Source organism: Rhinopithecus bieti, unplaced genomic scaffold, assembly GCF_001698545.2.
Source record: "Rhinopithecus bieti isolate Rb0 unplaced genomic scaffold, ASM169854v2 scaffold_18548, whole genome shotgun sequence".
In the NCBI taxonomy this organism is placed as follows: domain Eukaryota; kingdom Metazoa; phylum Chordata; class Mammalia; order Primates; family Cercopithecidae; genus Rhinopithecus; species Rhinopithecus bieti.
The window spans coordinates 2,823,730-2,843,711 of NW_016809526.1; the positions used below are offsets into that span (position 1 = coordinate 2,823,730).

At 36.8% G+C, this 19,982-nt stretch overlaps 1 protein-coding gene across 2 annotated transcripts in view; it reads right to left on the minus strand.

Annotated features, from left to right (window-relative positions):
- Nucleotides 1-9,300: 9,300 nt before the first annotated feature.
- CDC40 (cell division cycle 40) overlaps nucleotides 9,301-19,982 on the minus strand; it is a 52,717-nt gene continuing 42,035 nt past the window's right edge. For both annotated transcript variants that reach the window (XM_017889637.1, XM_017889638.1), the window contains exons 14-16: nucleotides 15,247-15,323; nucleotides 12,572-12,716; nucleotides 9,301-11,586 (exon numbers count right to left, since the gene is read on the minus strand). In XM_017889637.1, coding sequence (XP_017745126.1) covers nucleotides 11,409-11,586; nucleotides 12,572-12,716; nucleotides 15,247-15,323 — 400 coding nt within the window. In that variant the 3' untranslated portion in view covers nucleotides 9,301-11,408. The remainder of the gene's footprint in view (nucleotides 11,587-12,571; nucleotides 12,717-15,246; nucleotides 15,324-19,982) is intronic.

The following is a 19,982-nucleotide window of genomic DNA, read 5'->3' on the forward strand; positions in this document are numbered from 1 at the left end:
ACTCAGATTACTCAGGTTGTAGATGGAGGAACAGTTATTTACATTTGGGTCTGTCAGATCCCCAAAAGCCCGTGTCTGGTCCCATCCACAATACAGTTTCCAAAGCCTGTACCAAACATAAGAGGCTGTGTCCAGAGGACACATTTTTGCCTCCCTATTAGTAAAAGCGGAGTAGGGGGAAACTACAAATAAAAAAGGCCTGCAAGTTTGAGTCAGAATTATTTTGTAGCATGCAGGGTTGCTGAACTTAAATCATCTACTTGATTAAAGTGTGCCTGCCAAATGGAAGCTTACTGAAGAAATATGGAGACCCAACAACTTCTCTGTCAATATATTTAGGTTGCCAGAAAAGCTCTTGCAGGCCTGGAAATGACTCTTCTTCTGGCTTGTCCCAGTACTTGTCACTTTCCTCCTGGGTTTTAGAAATGGCAGTCACTTGGAGTTGCTTAAGCAAAGTAATTCTCCTTTGCTTAAAACTAGTCTTTGACTTGCAGATAAATGAGCTAAGATGTGAATATCTGTGACATGCATCTCCTAAATTTTTACTAGAGCAGTGTTCATAAAGGATTCTGAAAATACACATTTGATAATGCGCTTATCAAATGAGTAACAATGCTCTTTTGTAGGTGTAAGCCATATGAGGATGAAAGAAATTCACGATTTGCCTTTTAGCAGAAACTGTGTCATAATTTGTTAAAGAAAAACAATTTTCTCCTTCTTTTCTTACAGTGCTTGTATTTGATGCAGTTAAAATATAAAAGGTTATCATATAAATATTTGTAACTATTTGACATGTTCAAATGAAGAACCAGGGAGAAGTGAACAAATTTCTACTAGAATTAACCAAAAGTCCGAATTTACCTCAGGATAGGGCATAAACAAACTCATGGGTTAACAGTGTTTAGTACAAATCAGTTATTCATGTAAGCATTTCTGCTTTAGTTATAAGATCTTTTAGTAAGTATAAGAATTGCATTTTTTAGCATTAAATGTTTAGATTTTGCGAAGCTTGGATTAGTCCCTGGAAGCCAGGCTTATCATATTTTGCAAGTGTAAAAATGATGACCTCATTTAAATAGATCATTATACTTAACAATACAACAGTCCAAGCTCAATTAGTGTAATGTTCTTTTCTGATGGAGATAAATTTATGTTTCTTAAGCAGTAACATAATTCTTTTTGTACTAGCCAATTGCTGATACTTTGTGGATTCAATAATACATTTAACCTTATGCTAAAATATCTTACTTTTTCCTACATTGAAAGAGGTGCCTGAACTTATCAGATAAAATCATAACCCAAAGATTCAATATATTCTTAGAACTGATTGTTCTTTATTGACTTATTTCTTAAGAAATATAAATCAAGCATTCTTAATGTTGTCACGCTTTATAACTATGTGGAGGCTGGGTGCAGTGCCATGTGCCTGTACTTCCAGCTAAGTGGGAGGATCACTGGAGTCCAGGAGTTTGAGACCAGCGTGGGTACCATAGTGAGACTCTATCTCAAAACAAAACAAAACAAAACAAAAAAAAAAGAGAACTATGTGGAAAAAATGGTTCCCAACACATTAAAATTTAATGCTTTCTTAAAACCAGCAACTTCTTATTTTTCTCAGATAGACTATTTTAACTTTTTGTTAGTGATTAGTTTTGTACAATGTGGCTATCTTAAATAATAAGGGATTTAAATTTGGGGGATCGAATTTGACTAAACTATTCAAGACTAGGGAATTTTAATAGAGAAACCAAGTGTGCACAGGACTGATATCTAATCAGTGTGTACCAGTAAAGAAGAGCTATGTGCAACCTGGTGATTATAGTTAATAGCAATGTATCGTATACTGGAAAATTGCTCAGAGAGTAGATTTAAAATATTCTTGCCACAAAAAATAAGTATTTGAGGTACTGGATGTGTTAGTTGATTTAGTATTCCACAATGTATACATATAACAAAATATCATGTTGTGTGCCACAAATATATACAGTTTATTTGTCCACTAAAACAAAAGTATGTCCCTTGGAATACATTGGACATATTTATACTTTTTTAAAAAGTACCAGTAGAGATGCAGTGGTTCCCCAATGGTCCCTCTCCACTGGAGAACCTCTCTCAGGATGCCCAGGCCTCTCCCCATGACTGGGCAATTAAAGGCTAATGCACAGCACAAAAGGCAGCTTCCAGGATCCTGACCCAGCGTTGTGGCTTGCTTCTATTCTAATTGGCCTATCTTCTGCCTTACTTGTCATTGGGTATTTTGAATATCACTCCTGGGTGAATCTATATAATGAACAAAGGTCCAAGTGTGTTCTATAACATAATGAGAAACTGCAACTATGTGTCAATAAAAATTATCTGTATAAGAAAATATTATTTCTCAAGGTTTGATGTCAGATCAAACATCATTTTCTCAGGGACCCTTCTTATTTAAAGCTCCCAGCTACGTGTCCCCACAATGTCCTCTATTCTTCCTCTCTTAAAACTGTCTGTACTTTCTCTGCTTGTATAATGTCTGGTTTTCCCAGCAGACTGCACACTCCATGAGGGTAAGGGCCATGTCTACAGCCCCAGTGGCTGGGTAAAAAGGGCTCAATACATTTTTGTTGAATATAAATTTAAAAGCTATTTCCATATAATTTTCTAAAAAATTATTTCATCATTTGTTATTGAAGTTTTTTCTGGCATTAAAAATACCTTTGGAATTTAGATGGACCACTGTCTCTCATTTTGTTATTTAAATTTGGACACAATTTGTTCTTTTCTCGACATGGCTGTTCATTGCACTGCATGTGGTAGTCCCTATTCCTGATTAACGGACGCCAACCTGGAAATCTTCTTGGCCTTGGGGAACTGAGAACCATATAATAATTGAATTGAATGAATACAATAATAATTGAAGGCTCAATTATTATTAGAAGATATCTGAGTCCTAGGATATTAAACCTCAATCTTTCTCATTGCCCTTTCTTTGAAGCAACTCCCAGCAGTCTTTTTGAGAGTCAGTATATGGACCCACAATTCATAATAGTATGGAAATATTTTTCAGTTAATGAGAGAAGGAAGGTAGGATGATGCGAGACTATTTCTACCAAAGATAGGGGTATTTTTACAAAAATGATTCAAGCCATAGTTTCTATAGGACATGGCGTATAAAGTGCATAATAAAGACAATAGTTGAAAGAGTAAAATCAAGGTGAGAAAAGATATTGTAGAGACTGAAACAGGAACCAGAGATTTCCTTGTGGGCAAAGAGAAAGTGATGGGGGCACAACTCTAATGGAAGGAACCATGAGAATGTCTTCAGTTACAGGTTTTGTTTTACTAAAGGATGAAGTAAACGCTATGTAAATAGCTGTTTCTTTTAAATTACCTAGCTCAGAGACAGCAAGCCTAGAAGCCACAAAGGTTATAACACGAATCCAACAGTTTTAAAAATATGCAATTAAGTGGCATTATAGGCAGGACAGTAGGATGAAATAAGAGACTCCTGATACTGCTGCTGACTAGCTGTGCTGTATCAAGCAAGTCTTCACCTTTCTTCAACTATTTTCTTAGGTTAGAATATTTAATTTCTAAAGTTTCTTCTAGCTTGAAAATTTCATTATTTTGACAACTGTGATTACATGAGGCTTAGACAATGGTAAGATAATTTCTTAATTTGTATGCTGCCATGGTCTGAATATTTTGTGACCCTCCAAAATTCGTATGTTGAAATATTCCCCATGTGTTGGTATTATGAGGTGGGGCCTTTAGAAAGTAACTAGGTGATGAGGGCAGAACCCTTGTCAATGGGACTAGTGCATTTATGAAAGGCCTGAGGAAAGTTTTTTCCCCCTTTTACAATGTGAGGACACAGTGAAAAGGCACCATCTTTGAAGAAGACAGCTAGCCCTCATCAGACATCGAATCTGCTGGCACCTTGATCTTGGACTTCTCAGCCACCAGAACTGTGAACAATACATTTCTGTTGTTTATAAATTACCTAGTCTAAGGTATCTCGTTATAGCAGCCTGAATGGATTAAGACAAGTGCTGTAAAGGGAAGTCTTCTGATAAATTCAGAAGAATCCAAATGATGTGCTTATGCAGAAAAAGTCCAGATGAAAGGTGAATCCATTATGATGGTTCTCTGGTCATCAAGATGAAGTACCCTTAGGAAAGTACCTTTTTGCATCACACACTGAAACTCACATGGTTCTAAAAATCAGAATGTAGTATGTTTTTTAGACTGCACTAGATTACATTCCTGTTTTTAGATATTTCCAATAACATGGCGACATCTGAAGATACAAAATACAATTATACATAGATCCCCAGAGATCTTTCCATATATATACATGTATGTGTATGTTTGTATACATGCGAGTACATATATGTGTGTATATCATATATGTGTGTGTGTATGACTGAATGTCTAAGAAGAAAACATTTTACAGATACAAAAGCCCAGAGGGAGGCAGCCTAGAGCCACACAGGTAGACAGGAACCTACATTGTAGTAGCCCTTGGAGTTTAGTGTAACCAGCAATGGATAGAGGCCTAGAGCACAAGATAAGACCTGGTATTGGGGAGAAAGGATTGGGGCTAAGGACACCTACAGCAAAGAGGACCCTTAGAGGACTACAACCTCAGTGAAAAATGGACCTAAAAATTCTACATCCACCAGCACAAGGACGCTTATCTCTGCTTATAGCTCTGAGTACAAAGAAAAGTATTCATGAGAAAGTGAAACCTCAGGCCTGTGCAAGGAGTTGAATAGTTGAATTTATCCTAATCACATGATGAGGAAAACCATAAGCTGAGAAATTAAGATAAAAAACTGGTTCTACCCAAAACTATAAAAACCCTATAAGAAAACCTAGGAAATACCATTCAGGACATAGGTGCGGGCAAAGATTTCATGACGAAGATGCCAAAAGCAATTGCAATGAAAGCAAAAATTGACAAATGGGATCCAATTAAACCAAAGAGCTCTGCACAGCAAAAGAAACTATCGTCAGAGTGAATAGACAACTTACAGAAAGGGAGAAATTTTTGCAATCTATGCATCTGAAAAAGGTCTAACATCCAGCATCTATAAGGAACTTAAACGAATTTACAAGAAAAAAACATTAAAAAGTGGGCAAAGGACAAGAACAGATATTTCTCAAAAGAAGACATACATGTGGCCAACAAACATGAAAAAAAGCTCAACATCACTGATCATTAGAGAAATGTAAATTAAGACCACAATGAGATACTATCTCACGCCAGTCAGAGTGGTTATTATTAATAAGTCAAAAAACAACAGATGCTGGCAAGGCTGTGGAGAAAAAGCAACGGTTTTACACTGTTGGTGAGAGTGTAAATTAGTTCAATCACTGTGGAAGACAAGTGTGGCAATTCCTCAAAGACCTAGAGGCAGAAATACCATTCAACCTAGCAATCCCCTTACTGGGTATATACCCAAATATATATAAATCATTCTGTTGTAAAGACACATCCACATATATGTTCACTGTAGCACTATTCACAATAGCAAAGACATGGAATCAAGCTAAATGTCCATCAATGAGAGACTGGATAAAGACAGTGTGGTATATATACACCATGAAATACTATGCAGCCATAAAAAGGAATGAGATCATGTCCTTTGCAGGGACATGGATGGAGTTGGAGGCCATTATCCTTAGCAAACTAACACAGGAACAGAAAACCAAATGCCGTATGTTCTCGCTTCTAAGTGGGAGCTAAATGATGAGAATATAAGGACACATAGGGGAACAACACACACTGGGGCCTGTTGGAGGGTGGGGGATGGGAGGAGGGAGAGGATCAGGAAGAATAATGGATGCTGGGCTTAATACCTGGGTAACAGTATGATCTTTGCAGCAAACCACCATGGCACACGTTTACCCATGTAACAAACCTGAACATCCGACACATGTACCCTGGAACTTAAAAGTTGGAAATTAAAACAAATAAACAGGTTCTACGGGTGATACCTCAGGGGTATATGGCAGAAGCAGATGCAAAACCACTCTGAAAGGACTTTTCACCAATCCAGGCTACAAAGGATTTCCTTAGAAAAACAAGACCCATAATAAAATATTAGAACTGACAAGGAAATAAACAGTCCCCTATGAGGTAGAGTTAGCAGATACAATAAACCATGTGATTTTCAGCCCAAGAACTTGAGATAACAGAATAACAATCTTAAAGAAAGTATAATATACATGATTTATCATGATTAAAGGCATAAAGGACTACATAGGAGGCATAAAAAACTACAACACTGTGAAAAAGAACAGGTACATATAAAAAAGTACAAATACACCTTCTAGAAAAAAACAGCCATGGAAACAAGTTTAATGGAACAACGGCACACTGGACACAGCTCAAGAGACTTTAAAATGAACTGGAAGACAGACCTGAGGAAATTACCCAAAATGTAGCAGAGAAAAATACGAGCATTTGTGTTTTTTATATAAGATATTTTATGATCAGATTGAACCTTACAATGTTTTTCAGAAGATGAGGCAGCACACTGAGTATCTGAGCCACTCTTATGTAAATAGTGGTACTAGAACTGTACTGTGCAATATGGTAGCCTCTAAACGTATGTTGCTACTGAGCACTTAAAACTGTGGTTAACTGAGAAACTAAAATTTAAATTACATTTACTTTTAATTCATTTAAATTAAAAATATTATACAGTCACATGCCACATAACCTTTCGCTCGGTGACAGACCACCATATGATGGTGGTCCCTTGAGATAATAACGGAACTATACAGTGGAGTAGGCTACACCACCTAGGTTTGGTACATACGTAACTCTATGATGTTCGGACAACGACATCGCCTAATGACACATTTCTTAGAACCTGTTCCCACTGTTCAGCAACATGTGACTGCACTTGGTTTAGTTATTGGAAAACTTTGAAGTACGTTTGAAACAATTTGGGCATGTAAATCTACTTTGTATGAAAGATAAAATACTTTGATGAAAATGTAGTGTCTGAATTGAGATGTGCTCTAAGTGTAAAATAGATACCAGATTTCAGACTCCATATAAAAAAAGTAAAATATTAATTTTTAAAATAATTGAGTACATCTTGAGATAAAATTTTGGATATGTCAAAACATATTATTAAGTCCCTTTTAAACCTTGCTATTAGAAAATTTGAAATCACATATATGACGGACATATACCTATTGGACAGAAGTGTATTAGAACAAATAAAAAATGGAGATCTGAGTTGCTCCCCCAGATCTAAAATGCTGGAGGCTGGAGAGTGGGGAATGAAAGAAACTCATCTGAAGACAGCTATTGCAGATACAAGAAGCTGTAGAATCAAAAGAGTTTGACTTTCACTTACTGTCACTAAAAATAAAGTCACTCTAAGGGCGTTGGCTGCAAGTCTGTGACTTCTTTTAAGTTCCAGATAAAATTGCAATTAGGTTGAGAAAGTTGTTTCCACAATTATTAAAGTGACTATGAATATGGAACATGTATATATAAATATACTATACACATACATTATATACACATATACGTGCACATACACATGTGTACAGTGCATATTTTTGACCAGCTAAATTTCTCTTTTACTTTACATGTCCCAAATAGTCTAGTTTCCCAAATGCCCAAGATAAATTCGGGACTACCTCAGTGGTTCTCATTTGAGGATCTTGCTAAAAGTGCTGACTTTGATTTGAAGGTCTGAGTTGGGAACAAAAATTCTATATTTAAAAAAAGCTGGCTGGGCGCAGTGGCGCATGCCTGTAATCCCATGAGGGAGGCTGAGGCGGGCAGATCACCTGAGGTCAGGAGTTCGAGACCAGCCTGACCAAGAGATGGAGAAACCCCATCTATACTAAAAATGCAAGATTAGCTGGGCCGTGGTGGCGCATGCCTGTAATCCCAGCTACTTGGGAGGCTGAGGCAGGAGAATCGCTTGAACCTGGGAGGTGGAGGTTGTGGTGAGCTGAGATCGCACCATTGCACTCCAGCCTGGAGAACAAGACTGAAACTCTGTCTCAAAAAAAAAAAAAAAAAAAAAAGCTTTCTAGTGATTAGATATGTATTTGTGTGTCTACATATATATATTAATATATACTTTAAATTTGAATCTTCAGTTAGTTCATTCATTTTACTCAGTGATCAAAGAAACATTTCACAACATGAATTTTGAGCCCAGTGCTGCAACAGACACTTTCCTTCCACTGGATCTTCTCTTCTTCTCAGGCCCTTCGTACCTGCCTTGTTTTTACTGTATTTCATCAATTATTTTACGATACACTAAGAAAGAATTGAATGCTGCCCATTAGACTATGACATTCATTTATTTTAACTAGAGCCCTATTCAAAAATGTCAAAATGTGAAAAGTATGCATCTGTGATGATAAATGGAATCAGTTTCCCCAGGTCTTACTTTGAGACCCACACTTAATACTGCTGATGGATACTGGGGTCTGGATGCCACTTTATACCCCTTCTCATACATGAATTCATGATGTCTCCCCCAAATAATCCCTACTTTCTTATGAATTCTGTATCTCAGTAAGCAACGCAAACCCTAGGTAATTCAGATGCAGACAGTTCTCAGTCCATACCCTGAGAAACAATGTTCTTCAAGGAAAGTCTCTATAATTGTTCTCAGTGTTGTGATATTTATGGTTACCATCTAAGGGTTTGCTAATTCAAAGTCAGTGTTTTCTTAGAGTTATTTTATAAATATACCAAGGATACCAGCCAGCCCCACAATGTAGCCTCAAGAACTACTTAGAGATGTGGCTGTGTAACACTGCTCCCTGTTTTTGAATCTTAAAATTTGCTCCTTGTTTAGGACAAAATATTTCCTGCTTGTGACTCAATATATAATATTCATTCTTGTAAATCTTTCACTAAAGCATCACTTTTAAGAAAGAAATCTGTCCTGGATATGACAAAAGGCCAAAAGGAAAAGGAGCCAGATGGTAACCACCTAAGTCCAGTAACCATGTGATCTTGAGACTTTTTATGCTGAAATATAACCCCACTCACTTATGTACTCTAAAATGTTGTGTAATCATGACTTAGTGCCACCACTAAATGAATAAATATGGAATGTGTTACATTTAATGTGCTCTGAGGGTACAGCTGTGTATTTTATTATATAATCATAAACCCATTGATATACCTGAATAAACCACATCCACCTCTAAAGCATCATTTCTCTCCATATGATCCACTTAAAACTGCAAATGGCTTAATCTAGCGTCTCAATACACTTAAGACTTAAAAGGAAACTAAAGATGAACAAGATGAACATTTTGATAGCACTTTCTACAAAAAATGCTTTATTTAAAAATATGATCTTTTTAAAAAGGAGACAACTTTTATATACACTTACTTTAGAAACAGTCAAAAACACAACAAAATAAATCCAGATTTAGAAATGGTGATTTATAACATACAATACTGGTGTGCTGAACAAGACAGTTTAAATGTACGATTCTTTTTGTCCCTTCACATTTCAATAATTCACATTTGTTAAAACTAGTGGTTGGGACTAAAGAAAAGGTCATATCTGAATCCTTTCCCCTTCAGAAATCTGTCACCCTTCTGGGCAGTTACAGAAATGGCAGCAGCTAGGCAGTGTTTGTATTTCTTTGGGTGCCTGCCTCTGTGTCAAAAAATGTATCTCTGCTTTTATTCATTTTTCTATGAAATTTATTTTTATGTGGCTATAGGGCCTAGTCATATGTCCCAGGCCTTTTAAAATCTAAATTTCTAAAAATGGACACTCTGTAAGGGCAAGGAGCATACACTGCTATGACCTCACTGGACTCAGGGTTTAATGCTCTTAGGTTATCAGCAAGAGACATGATTTTGATATTCCAGTTAGCACTCCAAGCAGCTATCAACCAATCTTTTTCAGCATGGTAGTGAAATATTTCAAACCATATTCAAACATCTAATATAGACTTATAATAAAACAGGAAAAATGGCTTGCCAAATTAAAGTGCTATGAGCTACTACGTTCATGAGGTTATCTTGATTTTCTTTCATTTTTTGAGATGGAGTCTCACTCTGTCGCCTAGGCTGGAGTGCAGAGGCATGATCTCAGCTCACTGCAACCTCCGCTCCTGGGTTCAAGCAATTCTCCCTTATCAGCCTTCTGAGTAGCTGGGACTACAGGTGCCCGCCACCAAGCCTGACTAATTTTTGTATTTTTAGTAGAGATGGGGTTTTCCTATGTTGGCCAGGCTGGTCTCGAACTCCTGACCTCAGGTGATTCACCTGCCTCAGCCTGCCAAAGTGCTGGGATTACAGGCGTGTGCCATTGCGCCTGGCCTATCTTGATTTTATAATCCGATGTTTTAAAAACTATTTTTCACCATGGTCACTGCTTCTCAAACTGGGGAACTCTAGCCATCTTCCGGGAGTGTCACTTTTTTTTTTTCAGACATAGAGGTTTAAAATTTTTTTAATCTTAAAAGACCTGTTGTATATATTCACAGGTAAAATAGGAATAATTTTAAAGATAAAACACATGACTTCAAAGAAATTACAAGTTGACATCTTGGACTCTACCCATTGTACTTTATCTCCTATGAGGAGGATTTCAGTAATTACAGCTGGGAAGCAATGACCTAGGAGATCTTGATTTCTCAAAGTGTAGCCAGGTCTTTACTGACAGTGAATGTAAATAAAATTCAAAGTCTTGGTGCATCCTCCTGAGTTCCATCTTCAGATATAATGTAATGCTCTGATTAAATATATACAGTCCTGTCTATACTGATCAGGAATTAAGTCAACGAAAGAACTCTGGACTGATTTTTATTTTTCATTGTTTATAATTAGAGGAATGCTGCAGTTAAAGAAGATTACTGCTTTACAACTAAAAATACACATGTGTCATCAAAGGGAGTGGAACTCATGAAGCTGAAAGATTAGAACTTGACCCAGTGAAAATAATGGGGACAGTAACTGGGTGGTTTTTTCCTTCTTCCAAATTTACATTAAATTATATTATCCCTATTCTTTACTGCCCTTTTGGCTGAAGAGGTAAATACATGGTATTTTTCTGAATAATTAATTACATTACCTCCTCTAGAATCCCAAATCCACTAGGGATTCTTTCTTGACCCCAAAGGGATGCTTTCAGTATGTCATGGGTATAAACTCAAACTGCGTGCCAATTGTAACTACTTGTCAAATAGAAAGTCAATAGCCATTTTCTGTATAAATAACATTTATAAAGAACAAAATTAAGTTGCAAATGAAATTATGTCAAATTTACAGTTTCTTTTTTTAAACAATGGGTCAATGTCATCAACATTATCTGTAAATCAAGTTATCATCTGATACATTTAATAATTAAATACAGTTAAATATGACAATGGATCAAAAATGATCCTAGCTAGTTTAAGGATTAATCTAATTAATCCCACAATTTAATGAGACCATCCCAACCACATGTTATGACCTTAGAAGTTTCATGAGGATGCCACACTGCACCTATACACACTTTATCATGAGCTTTAAATCGACTGTAGAGTTTTGTGGTCTTCCAGTCCCAAATGTTTAATTTTCCATTTCCATCTCCTGAAATCACATAACTATAATGGGAAGAAAAATAAATTCAAATTATTCAAAGACCTTAACCTGGTAAGGTGAATGAAGAATAGGGGAAGATACTGTCTTTTCACATCAACATTAAAAAAAAATCCAATGCAAATACACAATACTCAGAATAACAGGTAGAACATGAAGCAGTCTATAATTTGAAATTCTATTTTAAAAAACCTCCCAACCAATCTAAGAGTAGAAAATTATTTTTAACTGGGAAGACTGGGAGTCCCAGGGGCCACAATGAATGAGGTTACACAATCAGTCTCTAGATAGTCAGAAAGAGAGATTGGAGAACCAATTCCACATATAGCTAGGGAACACTTTTAGATCTATTCCATCATAGTAGGCTCTACCACTTTCATAATTACTTTTTGGCTTTAATATCTTTTGAACACATCTAAGACTGAATCAGAGGTAGGCCCAATTACTAAGCTAAACATACAAAGTTATTGGGATTTCTAAATTACTTCTACCTATACATTTTAACTAAGAATCATGCTGTAGGCTTCACAAATCTAGTGTGACCTAGAAATATTCAAAAGAGGTTTCAGCATTAGAGGTTTCAGCACAGACAAGCTGTAGTGAAGCTGTAACTGCAACACTGTAATACACAATTAATTCTTCTGGTGTTCATTCAGTCATAGCAATACAGTGATTATAGCACTTCTAGTCTTGCTTAGAAAAGCAGAGAGAAAATAAGACTTTGGTTATATAGAGAGGGATTTATTAGGTGACTAAAGGGCATAAGCCTAAGTAATAGAAGGGAATATACTAAAGCAAGAACCTAAAAAAAGCAAAATGTAATTTTCCTAATTTGTTCTCGCCTTTATAGCCAGCATTTTGAAAATGTTAACAGATTATCGAGTTTTCATAAAAATATATTATGTGAGAGTGATGTGTAAAGTGTTATTTGTACAACAACAGTTTATATCATATTTGAATACTAGAATGGATTAGAAGTTTTAAACTTACCTCATGTCTGGTGAAAAGTCCACCTGACAAGCGTAGCCTGCTACCATATGGCCCTTAAAAATTTTTTTCTTGTTTAATCTAAATCTGTTCTGTGCTCCAAAAATTAAGATTTGGTTGTCCATTGATTGGCATGCTAGCCATTTTCCTGTAAATTCAATAAATGAGGTATTTTAGAGAAAGACTAAAACATTTTTAAAAACTTTTTATTTTAAATATATTCACTGTGATTAATATAACTTTTGCTCCCAAATACTTTATAACACTAAAAAATAAATTTACTATACCACCTGTAAAGTGTTACAAATATGTCACTGGCAAGAGTTATTAATATATAAACTAAAGGCTTTTGCGTATACAATCCTATATCATCGAGCACTCTCATATAAAAGCTTTTTTTTTTAAAAGAATAAGGAAATATGGAAATTCCAAGTTTCATGTTAAAGAAATAAGCTAAAAGTTATGAAATGAAATGAATTTATAGTAAGTATAGACAACAGAACTATGGGAAATAGGAGAAAGAGACTTATCTGTGGCAATTATGGAATAAAGAAAGATTAACTGGTGAGAAAGCCTAGCGTTAGAAAATAAAACTATACAAAAAAAGAGGTAATTTTAAAAAATTATAGTAACTTTTTTAATGGCTACAATGCTTTTCTCTACTTGGGATTCATCAAAGCCCCTAGAGCCTAAACTGCAGTGTCTATAGTCATGTGCCACTTAACAATGTTTCGGTCAATGATGGACCGCACATATGACACTGGTCCCATAAGACTATAGTGCCAAATTTTTACTGTATCTTTTCTATGTTTAGATACGTTTCAATACACAAATGCTTACCACTGACTACATTATTCAGAACGGCAGCATGCCATACGGGGTAGAGCCTAGGAGCAACAGGCTATACCATACAGCCTAGGGTAAGTAGGCTATACCATCTAGGTCTGTGTAAGTACTCTGTATGATGTTCATAAAATGACAAAATCACCTAATGCTGCATTTCTCACAAGTACCCTTGTTGTTAGGAATGCATGACTATACTTCCATCCTATATACAGTCATTCCTTGGTATCTGTTGGGAACTGGTTCCAGGATCTGCACCCCCTACCCAATACCAAAATCCACAGATGCTCAAGTCCCTTATACAAAATGGCATAGTATTTGCATAAAACCTACACATATCTCCTGTACACATTAAATCACCTCTCGATTACTTATAATGCCTAATATAACATACATGCTTTGTACCTAGTTGCTACCCTGTGTTTTTAATTTGTATTTTTAATTGTTATAATTTTTTATTGTTTGTTTTGTTGAATATTCTGGACTTGTGCCGGTCGAATCCCAGGACTGGTGCTCATGGATACAAAGAGCCAACAGCACCTGTAAACATTACTAAGTAAGGAAATAGACTCAATGCCTGAGTGCGTAAACGGCCTTGTTCAAGACGGGCACAAAATCTGTAACAGGCGGTTTAAAAATAAGCTACGTGAAATGTAGATGCACAGTGACGAAGTATATAATCTGGCAATTATCAAAAAAGGATTCACTTAGGTTGCTTTTCTTATAAAAAAAGATAGAGCATTTGACAACTATTACCATTTGCTTGTGTCAGAGGCCCTGATGGAACAGCAAACTCTTCCTTGCCCCATTATGTGAGTTGACAGTGGCTTCGATGACAATGTCCCCCAAATATCAGAACCCCCACTTTAAGACTCTCATGTAGAGCTATAATTATATCAGTATATTGTCAGTGTATCTGTAGCACAAATTATCTTGTCCTGAAGACAATGGATTAAACAATATTAAATAGATTTATCTTTTTAATTTTTGCCTGAGAAAATGTTTTTATAGTGAACTGCTAAAGTGTTCTCATTATAAAGAATCAACAAAATTTCCTATCCCCTGAAAGAGCTTACAATAAATCATTATTATTATTTTTTTTAGAGAGAAGGGTCTTGCTCTGTTGCCCAGGCTGGAGTACAGTCATGCAATCATAGTCAGCCTCCCGACTCAAGCAAACTGCCCATCTTGGCCTCCCAAGTAGCTAGAACTACAAACGTGCACCACCACGCCAGTTGATTTTTAAAATTTTATTTTGTAGAGACGAGGTCTCTCTATGTTGCCCAGGCTAGTCTTGAACTCTTGGGGTCAAGTAATTCTCCTGCCTTGGCCAATCATTATTAAATGATGTACTGAACGTGATTCTGTTTGGAAGGAGAATGAGAAAAGAAAACTCTGGCCGGGCATAGTGGTTTAGGCCTGTAATCCCAGCACCTCGGGAGGCTGAAGAGGGAGGATAACTTGAGCCCAGGAGTTTGAGACTAGCCTGGGCAACAAAGGGAGACCCTTGTTTCTTAAAAAAAGAAAAAAACAAAAAAGAAAAGAAAAGAAAAGAAAAGAAAACTGATTGTTAAACAGAAATCTTCTGATGTTCAATCAATGTTAGCAGTAAATCATTCTTTTATTTTTATTTAAAAAAAGACACAGAAAAGTAGGTGAGGTGACTTACATATGAAAGTCAGTAATTCTTTCTAATATTGTAAAGATTACCTTATACAAGTAATGGCACTGTGACGAACTCTCCCAAGAAGGAAGGGGCCAAAGTTCTTTTGAATACAGAAATCACACCGTATCTTAAAAGCTCATTTAAAAATACAATTTACATACTAACTCACCATTTGGAGACAAAGTCACTGCAGGCATTGAGTGCATACTGGGTTCGGCTATATACTTGAAATCCACAGGGATATCCCTAAAAATTTTAAATAGGATATCGGAATAAGCAATTTTTATAAAGTACCTTCTGAAGAATTATCTCTGGAACAAAGGAATAATATGCAAATAAAAGCAAACTCTTGAAATTATGTATTTAATAAATCTTTCATGAAACTTTCTGGAAGAAAAATCACAAGATGACACTGTATTGCTTATGGTGAATCTTGTACTTCATAAATGACTTTCCATGATCATTATAACAGTGACAGTGATTTTGTTTTCTATTTGATTTAAACCTGGCCTTTATGTTAAAAAATCTGTTACTAAAAGTTCTTAATAATGTACCATGGCAACGGGTACACTAAAATCTCAGAATTCATCACGATATAATTCATCCATGTAGCCAAAACCCATTTTTAGTCCAAAAGCTGTTGAAGTAAAAATAAATAAATCAATTAAAAATGTACCATGGTAGGGCAAAGCAAGATGTCTGAGGCAAGCCTAGAGGGAAGTGTTATTTTACCAGCCAGTCAACCTTAACTCCAATGGGTGAGAGTGTTAAAGAGCCTGCAGCAATGCAGGAGGATGGCAGGCAAAGCTGTCGGGATCTGTGAGCTGGTCTAGCCCATCCAGAAATGATGATAAATTATGATAAATAAATGCTTGGTACCTGGACTATTTTCAGTTTACATGTAAAGCATTTCAAATGTGTTTGGTGAAGGAGAAAAAAACATTAAAAACAAACAAACAAATCTCATGTGAGTGATACAAAGAATGAAAGAAAAAAAAATCAAAAACTAGCCACCTAAATTTAGAACCATCAAAGGTTCTAAGTGCCTTTTCATTTTCAATATTCTCCAAGCTAAAAATCCTTTTCTGAAAGGAGTTTTGGTCTTGTTGCTTTTCATGAAACCAGAAATATTTTTCACAGAGTAATGTGTGGGAAATGTAATCTGATGAGTAACACAGATTCTACAGTAGCAATTTCAATTTCAAACCCTGTTTCAAGTTCCAATACTCTGGTTAACTGTAAAACAATAATAATTTGCCTTAATATAAGGATTTTCTCTATTTATCCATCCATCCAGCAGAAGGAGCAAATGACTGGAAGAAACTTCTATGAGGGTCGTGGTCAGAGGAAAACATTTTCAGGTATAATCTGGGGAATAACATCATTTGTCAGATCTCCAACCCTTTATACCTCTATGGTACCAATGAGAACTGACATTTAGAATGACTCAAATGTATTAAAAAGATCTGCGATCGAAAAAAGGCTTGTTTCTTCCTTCCTTGTACTTATTGTTAGTGCTTAGTTATTTTACAATATGAATTAAAACATGTGAATTTTCTAAATTAACTGTATTCCAGGTTCATATTGATCAATGTGCTAACAAAAGTAAACAAAAAAATTCAAATGGATACCTTATTTCAAGGAATCTTCATACCAGGAGCTTGGAAGAAGAATTTGAACTACGCTGTGGACTTCATTATTTCTAGCAAAAATGCCTGCTAGGCATAAACACAACATGGCTTGGCACGGTGGGTCACACCTGTAATCCCAGCACTTTGGGAGGCCAAGACGGGTGGATCATCTGAGGTCAGGAGTTTGAGACCAGCCCGGCCAACATGGCAAAACCCTGTCTCTACTAAAAATACAAAAATTAGCTGGGTATGATGGCACAGGCCTGTAATCCCAGCTACTCAGGAGGTTGAGGCAGGAAAATTGCCTGAAGCCAGGGGGCGAAGGCTGCAGTGAGCTGAGATCATGCCACTGCACTCGACACTCCAGCCTGAGCGACAGAGTGAGACTCCATCGCAAAAATAAACAAACAAACAAACAGCACTATTTTCTAATTGGATACTGTAACTCGGTATAATAAGCTAGTAATTCATATCTTGCAAATAATCTCCAGTTTAAAAATGAATTCACCAAAAAAAAAAAAAACCTAATAAAAGTCCATGAATTTTAAAGCTAAAACATAAACAGTAGTGTCAACTTCTATAAAATTTTCTTTAAGAAATATTTTACCAAAATAAATACCTTCTGGAGAAAACACATCTATGACATTTCATGCATTTGGTCAATTAAAATACCATGAGTTGGCCTGGTGCGGTGGCTCACGCCTGTAATCCCAGCACTTAGCGAGGCCGAGGTGGGTGGATCATGAGGTCAAGAGATTGAGACCATCCTGGCTAACCTAGTGAAACCCTGTCTCTACTAAAAATACAAAAATTAGCTAAGTGTGGTGGCGCACGCCTGTAGTCCCAGCTACTCGGGAGGCTGAGGCAGTAGAATCACTTGAACCTAGGAGGTGGAGGTTGCAGTGAGCCAAGATTGCGCCACTGCACTCCAGCGTAGGTGACAGAGCGAGACTCTCCCTCAAAAAAATAAAAAAAAAGTTGCTGAATATCTAATACAGTCTTTTATTCTCCTTTAGAACATAATACAGTTAGTTTGTATAGTTTTATTTAAGAAAGCCAAGTTTCCTTTGTTTTCTTGTATTATTATGGTACTCTAAGCAAGTACAGAGTATAAAAGTTTGGCAAACACCACTTGTCTGAAGGCCCCAGTGTTGCTAATTTTCCCAGAGAGGAGGTCAGCTGTCACTTTGCGGAGCTCAGGGCGTCCCTTCCTCTCCTAAGCAAGTGGCCATCACTAGTAATTGCTCTTAGGGATGATTTATGCAGTGACGCACAGTTCCGGGGCTCCTGAGCTGGTTTTGCTTCCTACTTGTCTTTGTAGCAGGACAGACCTTCACATGTATTACTTTCTCACTAATTAAATCAAATACAAGTTATTAGTACCTTCTCTCCTTACCAGTCCCCTCATTCATCTAACTATCCATCCATATGATCAAGAATTCAAGTTTTGTGAGGCCAGGAGTTTGTGACCAGCCCAGCAAACAGAGTGAGACCCTGTTTCTACAAAAAACTTAAAAATTAGCCTGGCGTGGTGGCATGCACCTGTAGTCCCAGTCACTCAGGAGTCTAAGGGAGGAGGATCACTTGAGCCCAGAGCCCAGTAGTTCAAGGTTGCAGTAAGCTATGACTGCACCACTACATGTAGTCTAGGCAACAGAGTGAGATCCTGTCTCTTAAAAAACAAAAAACAAGCTTTGGAATCAGTTTGATCAGAGCGTGAACTCTGGCCCTTTCGTGTCCTTTATAACCTTGGGCAAATTACTTAAACTATATTAACTTCCTTATACATAAAATGGGAATAACAAATGCACCTATCTTATAAGATTGCTTTGCACACTAAATCAGATGGTTCAGGTGAAATGCTTAGCATAGTGACTGGCATATAGAAAAAGCTCAATCAGTGTAACATCATTGATAATTATACCAATAATGACTTCTTTAGAGATTCAGCACATATTGTGTGCCAGGCACTGTGTTGGGAACAGACAGTAAGCATGACTCATACCGTTCTTTCTCTCATGGTTAAGAACTTGTCAGGAAAGAGAACAAATAAACAAGCACTTGAAGTATGCTAAAAGCTGTGGAAAGCCAGTGACAGTGTGGGATGATAGAGAGAAGGCACCTAATCTTATCTGAGGACTGGTCAGGAAGGCTCTCATAGTAATGGTTAAACTGAAATCTGTTTTTTGTTGTTGTTTTTTTTTTGTTTTTGAGATGGAGTCTCGCTCTGTTGCCCAGGCTGGAGTGCAATGGTGCAATCTCGGCTCACTGTAACCTCCACTTCCCAGGTTTAAGCGATTCTCCTGCCTCAGCCTCCCAAGTACCTGGGATTACAGGTGCGCACCACCACATCTAGAGACAGTGTTTTACCATGTTGGCTGGTCTTGAACTCCTGACTTCGTGATCTACCCACCTTGGCCTCCCAAAGTGCTAGGATTATAGGTGTGAGCCACTGTGCCCAGCCTGCAATCTATTTTTTAAAAATTATATATTTATTTATAATTTTTAATTTTTTTATTCAGATGGGGTCTTGCTCTGTCACCCAAGCTAGAGTGCAGTGGCACAAGCATAGACCACGGCAGCCTCGACCTCCCAGGCACAAGCAATCCTCCTGCCTCAGCCTCCCGAGTAGCTGGGACTACAGGCCTGTGCCACCATACTAGCTAATTTTTGTATTTCTTGTAGAGACGGGGTTCGAGAACCCAGACTGGTCTCGAACTCCTGGGTTCAAGCGATCCACTCAAATCAGCCTCCCAAAGTGCTGGAATTATAGGTATGAGCCACTGTGCCCAACCAAGTTAAAGTAAAATCTAAAAAATGACGTCATTTGTAACAAAATAGTATCATGACTTTTTAGGAGTATTTCCTTAGATCTGAGAGGAAATGAAAAAAAAAAGAAACATACTAACACTACCATTAGTTTAATAAAAATTCTGTGCTGACCAATGTTTTACTTTAGAACACCCACATACACATATCCTTGAGCCCTGTAATTGCTCGATTATTTAAATATTTACCAACTTCTTTTATACCACTCTATATTTAAACTTGAAAATATCTGAAGGTAGAAACATCAGAAAGTTTGAGTATGATCAAATTGTTAAAGCACATAAAACAAAACAGAACATGTATATGTATGTTTATTCTCCAGAGTCTGTGCAAATGATCTAAGGTGGCTCATATAAAACTTGGTGTCCATATTACTCTGTAAAAAAACATTTCTGAAGTAAGAAAGATCTTAGCTGTAAGGTAGCCTCTAACATGGGCTATATGT